The sequence below is a fragment of the Jaminaea rosea genome (assembly GCF_003144245.1).
Source record: "Jaminaea rosea strain MCA 5214 unplaced genomic scaffold BDZ90scaffold_2, whole genome shotgun sequence".
NCBI lineage: Eukaryota > Fungi > Basidiomycota > Exobasidiomycetes > Microstromatales > Jaminaea > Jaminaea rosea.
This window is the reverse complement of record NW_020289976.1, coordinates 50,330-57,184: the sequence shown is the minus strand read 5'-3', so window position 1 is coordinate 57,184 and position 6,855 is coordinate 50,330. Positions and strand designations below refer to the sequence as shown.

At 60.4% G+C, this 6,855-nt stretch overlaps 5 protein-coding genes across 5 annotated transcripts in view; 3 read left to right on the top strand and 2 right to left on the bottom strand.

Annotated features, from left to right (window-relative positions):
* The window catches only part of BDZ90DRAFT_104368 (hypothetical protein), a 1,934-nt gene extending 1,602 nt beyond the window's left edge, over positions 1-332 (top strand). Inside the window, exon 3 of the mRNA XM_025503169.1 lies at positions 60-332. Within this exon, the coding sequence (XP_025363894.1) occupies positions 60-258 (199 nt within the window). The 3' untranslated portion in view covers positions 259-332. The remainder of the gene's footprint in view (positions 1-59) is intronic.
* Positions 333-982: 650 nt separating this feature from the next.
* On the bottom strand, positions 983-1,809 carry BDZ90DRAFT_104553 (hypothetical protein). Its single transcript, XM_025503170.1, has 3 exons — positions 1,755-1,809; positions 1,489-1,641; positions 983-1,378 (listed from the first exon to the last, which is right to left on the bottom strand). Exons 1-3 carry the CDS (start codon positions 1,761-1,763, stop codon positions 1,019-1,021), a joined length of 522 nt encoding a protein of 173 aa, XP_025363893.1. The 5' UTR covers positions 1,764-1,809; the 3' UTR covers positions 983-1,018.
* Positions 1,810-2,112: 303 nt separating this feature from the next.
* On the top strand, positions 2,113-2,813 carry BDZ90DRAFT_258225 (hypothetical protein; the record flags this gene model as incomplete). Its single annotated transcript, XM_025508046.1, has 2 exons — positions 2,113-2,574; positions 2,691-2,813. The coding sequence occupies 2 exons, from the start codon at positions 2,113-2,115 to the stop codon at positions 2,811-2,813; spliced, it is 585 nt and encodes a 194-aa protein (XP_025363892.1).
* Positions 2,814-2,960: 147 nt separating this feature from the next.
* BDZ90DRAFT_205603 (hypothetical protein) lies at positions 2,961-3,931 on the bottom strand (the record flags this gene model as incomplete). Its single annotated transcript, XM_025503944.1, has 2 exons — positions 2,961-3,227; positions 3,314-3,931. Coding segments are annotated over 2 exons (885 nt in total), but the record flags the coding sequence as incomplete, so codon positions are not given.
* A 2,044-nt stretch (positions 3,932-5,975) lies between these two features.
* Positions 5,976-6,762, top strand: BDZ90DRAFT_211927 (ribosomal protein L16; the record flags this gene model as incomplete). Its single annotated transcript, XM_025504125.1, has 3 exons — positions 5,976-6,265; positions 6,388-6,485; positions 6,638-6,762. Coding segments are annotated over 3 exons (513 nt in total), but the record flags the coding sequence as incomplete, so codon positions are not given.
* Positions 6,763-6,855: the final 93 nt, after the last annotated feature.

The following is a 6,855-nucleotide window of genomic DNA, read 5'->3' as shown; positions in this document are numbered from 1 at the left end:
TGCTGCTCGCTCAGCTACCCAGCTTTGATGCGCTTGCCCATTCGGAGTCTCGCTACGAGGACCTCATTGCCTCGAGCGAGTCGTGGGAGCAGTTCTCGCGCAAGACAAGGACCCAACTACCCGCCAGCAAGGCAAGCTTCGATGGCCTCGCTTCATCGACCTCGATCGCGTCGTCGGACCTCATTGCCAGCAGCGCATCGTGGGAGGCCTTCAAGCTTTACCCTAGCCTCGCAGCCTCGCGTCAACACAAGTCGGTAAGTCAAGCCCTCAATATTCAAGACCCTGAGCCCGTAGCCGCCTTTGAGCGCTGCCTCTCCTCCAATGACATGCCGGCGATGCCCTGCTCGCCGACGTGGGAGGACATGTGCGAGCAGCTCAAGGCGATGATCATCAATGTACGTGAGCTCAAGGCCCTCGAGAGGGAGCAACGAGCCGCCTCGGCCTCGGCCTCTGCCTGCATGCCGGCCGAGTCGTACTCGGGCTCTGACTCGGAGTCGGACTCGTCAATGAGCTCCTTCTCTCCGTCGTCGTCGTCGTCATCAATGACGTCCCTCTCGCCATCATCGTCGTCGGGCACCTCGTGCCTCATTGCCTACCCGGACTGGCGCGAGACCATCTACGAGGAAGTCGAGGAGGAACTCATGGAGGAGAGCATCGCCGCTGAGCGTGCGGAGCGCGCCAAGCTTGCGGCCATCGAGCGCGACCTCGTCGCGGACGAGCAAGAGGAGTTTGAGCGCAGGCGTGCAGCAGAGGCTTCGTGGGCTGCCAAGGCGGAGCGCGAGGCTGAGGCCGTTCGTTATGCTGCTGCTGCTCTTGCGCTGGTAGAGGACGAGGTGGACGAGGAGGAGGCCAAGATCAAGAGGCGTATGGCTCTGTTCGAGCGCGAGTGGGCTAGGGGACTCAAGGACCGTGAGATCGCCGATGAGGAGGACGATGAGCGTTGGTGATGCGAGGCGCCGCGCGTGGGATGATACCCGTCCGGATTGAATAGCTATACCCCTTTTTCCGGCATCGTCGATTAGGCGACCGTAGACCAATTGCCTCCGCCAGGAGCGACGGGCACCTGCCCTGGCGCCTGCGCCTGTGTCTGACCCGCTTGAGATTGAGAGAGGGCGTCGCCGCTGCTGGCTTGATTGGTGGACTGTGCCCCTTCGTCGCGATGCTCGAGCACCGTGTCGTCTCCGCCATTGTCGTCGTGATGTTGCTGTTGCTGTTGCTGAGTGTCTGAATTGATGTTGCTGGGGTCAAGCGACCCGCCCATGCTCGCAGCGAAATTGCCCCATAGTCTGGCTACCGGCTCGAATTCGTGACCGACGAGGAGGGACTCTTCCAGCTTGCGATTGAGGGCATTGCTGTGGTTGAGGATCTGGCCGATGGACTGGGCGGGCGAGCGAGGGAGCGAGCGAAGGAGGGACATAGCAGAGACGAAGAGAGCTTGGTCAGGTTGCGCGGATGGGAAGGGGGGAATGAGGGCAGACGCGCGCTCACCTCTGCGATTTCGGCCACGAGACGTTGACGTTCGCGGAGGAAGAAGGCTGTTCCTGCGCTTTGAGCTGTATTGCCATCGGATCTTATTCCGTTCTTGTTGTTGTGGTTGCCGCTGCTGGATTGGAGGGCGGGGGGAGGTGAAGGGGTGCGCGTCTGCGCGTCCTGGCAGCGAGGAGAGAAGAAGGGGATGGAGTGAGCGAGCCGTGATGTAGACGAAGTAGCATCGTGGGTTAGACGCAGTAAGTCACACTGACGAAGCTACTCACTCTAGACATGTTGATTTGGATGATGGCGTGTGGATGGTGGTCGATAGAAGAAGAGGATGGGTGGGGAGCGGGGAGGAGAGTCACTGACTGAGCTTCGCAGCATCCGTCCAACCGCGGTCCTCGATCGCGGCAGGCGGCGGCGGCAAAGCAACACGCACGCACGCAGCCCCGTCGCTGCCCTGACTGACGCGACTTGCGCTGGCTTTGCGCCGGGATCGACCTGTACGGGCGGGCGGAACCAGGGCTGCACGAGTGAGCTCATCGAGTCCTAATCCATTCCAACCTCCGCATCGTCCCATCCCATTCAATTGGCACCTCAGCACCGTCGACCGCGCCACCAGGCGTCGTCGCTACAACCATGGCGTCGCCTCACCCCCTCGAGCCCCCTACCAACCACATCGATTCGGCCACCCCTACCACTCTCTCAGCAGAACGCCAGCCGCGCTCCATCCCTACCCCTACCCCTTCCTCCTTCCCTAAATCCCGCTACTACACTGGTCCTCCCTCCCCGACCTCCTCCCCTTACAACACCCCTCCCCCACCCAACCCACAAACACTCATAGGCCACGTACCGCCACGCAGCATAATACGGATCGAGCGCGACTACACCCACTCTGCATCTCACGTCCCTCAATTCTACTCTGCTTTCCCGCTAGAGCTGGACAAGAGGGTCAGCCCGACGGAGTGTACCGAGGTGGTGAATGATGTGAATGAGATGCTGGTCAAGGCGAATAGCCCCTTATGGGCAGGACTGGATAATGCGGCTGCGGTGTTTAGTTTGTGGGTATGGCCTTTGGTTGGGGGAAGTCACTACGAGAGGGTGAGTAGACGCGCGAGACCCCACCATTGCGAGGACTGTGGCATTACTGTTGCTCATTCATGGGCGGGGAAATGGACTTTGTTGGCTAACCCTGTGGACTCGCAATTCACGCGCAGTGCATGGACAAGCTCACGGACCAAATCGCAAAGACGAATACGGAGCTACTCAACCCGCGAGGGCTCCACCTCATCCATCCAGCTCATAGCGCCTTTCTCTTTCTAGAGATCGAGTACTACTAGGGCGGCGCGACGACGATCGCGATAATGACATGATACCCATACTGAGGAACTTCTTCGTAGTGTCATTGTATGGCCATTGCATCCATGCCACACCACGCCACGCCACGCCACGCCACGCCACGCCAACCGCGTGCGATGCCCTTCTCCTCACACCCTTACCTCCCTCAATCGCCTGCCCCTCTCGACCTCCAAATCCCGAATCGTCTTGGCCCCTTGTCCCAGATCGCTCCTCCTCGCACTTCCCCCCAACCCGTCGCCTAGCCCCACCGGGTTGGCTCCACCGCAAAGAGCAGAGGCGACTGCACGGCAGACGTTGAGTGGGTTGGTGGAGCCGGTGATCGAGGCCGACAGGTCGGAGATACCGCACGACGAGGCGAGGACGTGCACCGAGGGAGGGCAACGCAGACCAAAGCCCTGGCGGCCATCGTGCGTGGGAGATGCATGTCAGTACGAGCTCAAGGGATCGCGACTCCGTCAGTGGTCAAGGCCGGTGTACTCACAGGCGGCCTGGGCCTCAGATGCACCTTCGTCGCACCCCACTCCCCCACCACGCTACGCTGAATAGTCCTCCCTTCGAAACGCTCCACAAAGTCCATGGCTCCCACTGCATCCCTAAACGCCTTCTTAACAGCCGTAGCAGCATTAGCCGCCTTCCCCTGTCCAAAGCCCACCATCCCCCTCCCATCGCCTACAACAATGAGAGCTGCCATACTCTGAATCTTTCCCTTGCCAGACTGACGCACCACTCGCCTCGTCTGCAGCACCTGTCTATGCAAGCCCATTACGTCCCCTTCGGTGAGCGGTGTCAACCCAGCAATAGTAGCCGCCTCAGCCGGCTTGGTAGATTGCCCACCGCCACGTCCACCACTCCTTTTCTTGCCGTCGCCGCCGGCCTCAAGATCCTCGGGAGCCCCCTCTCCGCTCTCGAGGGCGAGGGTGGCGGCCGAGGGAGGGCGAGGCTTGAAGTGTTTCGTGTCATTGTAGATGGAGACGGAACTGCCGTAGGGGTTTCTGCGACTTAGGGGGACCTGGGAATAGTCCACCGCATCGAGGATTGGGTGAGGGGAGTCGAGGAAACGAGGGAAGGAGGAGAGGGAGAGATCGTCGAATCGCGTTGGCGGGGCACCTGTTGGGTTGTTTGCTGCTTGTGGGGATTGGAAGCGATTTTGTTGGGATGGGGGCGATTTGGGTGGGAGAGAGGGGGAGCTTGCGGCGTCTTGCTCTAAGCTTGATTGGGAGGGAGTGCGGTTAGAGCGTGCTGGACCGGGGGAGGTGGTGGGAGCGTCGGAGGATGAGGAGTCGGCGTCGGCGAGACGGAGGGATGAGGAGGAGTGCAAGGGGCGCGCATACGTGCGTGAGGCAGAGGCACTGGATGTGCTGAGACGGAGTGTGCTCAGCCCTAAGACGGAGCGTGATGTTGATGCCATGCTGCGAAGGGATGGACTGAGGATGTGATGATGGAGCGAGAAGAAAGTTGAAGTCGTCGTCGTCGTGGACTTGGACTTGGCTCGCACGAGGCGGCCTCATTTCTGTCTCCGTTCCGTCCTGCGTCGTCCTGTCCCTCGCTCCGCTCCCCTCAGAAAGTCGACGTCTCTCTATCCGTCGTGCAGCCAACGCTTCCCGTCCTCCGCGCCTTTCCATCAACCAACACCACCGCCCCCTCCTGCCTCGTCCCTCCAGCAATGAAAGTCCTCAATCCGCGGTCCGCCCTTCTATCGGACATGGAGATGCTATCCCTCCTCTCGGACATGGAGGCTGAACAACATGGCACCTCCAAGGGTGATGCCGAGGGGAACGACGACGACGACGTGGCCGCAGCGCTCAGTCGAGTCCCGGACAACTTGCGAACCGTACAGTACGAGACGATGGCTACGCTGACCCAACCGTGGCGTCCTTGTGTTTACCAGTGAGTCGCGTCGCACGAGCTGAAGAAAGGAAGCAAGCAAGCATGGGCCATTCAAGCGTCTTCGAGTCTAAATTGCCTTTACACCCCCTCCCCTCCCCTCCTGCTTCTCGTACAGACATCCCTCGCACATCCACTCCTTTCAATCTGCCCTGAAAAAGGCCGGCTTTATCGGCGGGAGAAGAGGGGTCGACCCCACGAACGCGGCTGGGGGCTCCACATCGACATCAGAGTACAATGCCTCGGAGCGAGGGCCGGACGAGATCCTCCCCGATCGAGCCCTCACTAAGGCCGAGAGACTACAGTTGGTGAACCATGTGCCCCGGAGCGATGTAGAGCTGCACACGGTGAGTCACGAGCGAGAGCAGATCGAGGAGAGCGAGAGCGAGGGCGAGAGCGAGACGTGTATGCTAACCCAACTCCTCTGACCATTTGCGACATCCCTGCATCGCTCAGATTGTCGAAGAAGTCTCTATGCGCTTCAGCGAGTCTCAGATCTCAGAGTTGCTCGAGCTCATTGCGCTTCACCTGCCCTTGCCCGATGAGAATGGTGGGGCCGCCCAGCAGGAGCAACACGACATGATGGACACCAGCGGCGGCGGCGACGGTCGCGGTGCTGGCTTCGGGGACGAGACGACGACGGCGGATAATGGCCTCTTCATGGGCGGCGCGGACGAGGAGTATGTTGCTGAAGAGGAGGAGGACGAGGATGGGTGGATCAATGAGCAGGCAGGTAGGGGAGGAGGAGACGATTTGGAGGGGGATGGGGGGAATGATGATGATGAGGCGACGTAGAGGTAGCGAGAGGGGACAGGCAGCGTATATTCAATGTATTCATAGACGTATCATCAATATCCCACGACGATCTGCAGATGAAGAGAGGATGATCATGAGGTCGTGGTGTGGATTAGATGGGCGGCGTCACGGCTTCGTAGATGAGACTGACTGCGTCGGAGCCGTCGCGTGGCTTTCACTCCAGTCCGCCGCCAGTCCGGCGTCAATGCCGCCTTTCTCCTTCTCCGGCCGCGACATTGTCTGCCATCCATCGCTCACTCACTCTCTACTCGCCTCCCTCTCCACCACCCCCATTCCGCACCGCAATGCTCTCCCTCACCCGTACATTCGGGTCTTTACGCCCCTTTGGCGGCTCACCAATTGCCTCATCATCTCGCTCCCTCCTCCCCACCCCGACCGCGAGCGCGACCACCACCCCCACCAGCCTGCTCAACCATGCCCCCCTCTCCAACCAAATGCAGCAAGTACGCTTCAAAGGCAACCTAGCCCCGCGTCGAACAAAGTATCGCAAATCCCACAAAGGGCGAGTACCCCTCCCTTCGGGCGGATCGACCAAGGGGACCACACTAGCTCACGGCTCCTACGGGCTTCGTTTGCTCGCTCCAGCAAGACTGAGCGCAAAACAGCTCGAATCGGCGGAAGTTGCCCTCAAGAGACACTTGAAGGTACTCAAGGGAGCTCAGGTGTTCATGAGGGTCTTTCCGGATGTGCCCGTGTGCGTCAAGGGGAATGAGACGAGGATGGGGAAGGGAAAGTGAGTGTGCGAGAACGCGTGGCGCGAGCGCCATCGAGACGATGAAAGCGAGAAGGAGAGAGAGAGACGGGGAGCTGACCACATGTTTTGGCCCTTGTCTTTCGCGCTGCTCTCGATCGCAGGGGATCTTTCGAATTCTGGGCCTGTCGTGCCGGGGTGGGAAAGGTCGTCTTTGAGATTGGGGGACCGTTGGAGATTAGGGAGGAGGTGGCCAAGGCTGGTGAGTCGAGGATGGTTGTGCCATAGCACCCGTCCTTGCCCACTCTCACGTACCCCGCTGTCCTGCCTGTATGCTCACTCTCTTTTCCTTTGCCTCCCTCCCTCTCTGACTCCCTCTACCTCACTCACGCTCACTCGCTCACTCACTCAAAGCTCTTCGCCTCGCCTCGGCCAAGCTTCCCGTTCCCACCGAATTCATCACACAGGCCACGGGCCCCAGGCTGGGCAACGTCGTCCTCCCCACGCACGGGACGGCCGCTGATGTAGTAGCATCAGCAGCAGCCACGATGCCGCAGACCCCGCTCCAGGCAGTCGAGGGAGTTGAGGCGGAGAAGGTCGAGAATGCCAAGACTCTCCCGGCGTGAAGACGA

Excerpts from the sequence above, each read along its gene's own strand:
- BDZ90DRAFT_104553 (XM_025503170.1), bottom strand. Across the intron at positions 1,379-1,488 it reads TCGTGGCCGAAATCGCAGAG|TCCATCGGCCAGATCCTCAA; the intron begins GTGAGCGCGCGT and ends TCGCCCGCCCAG.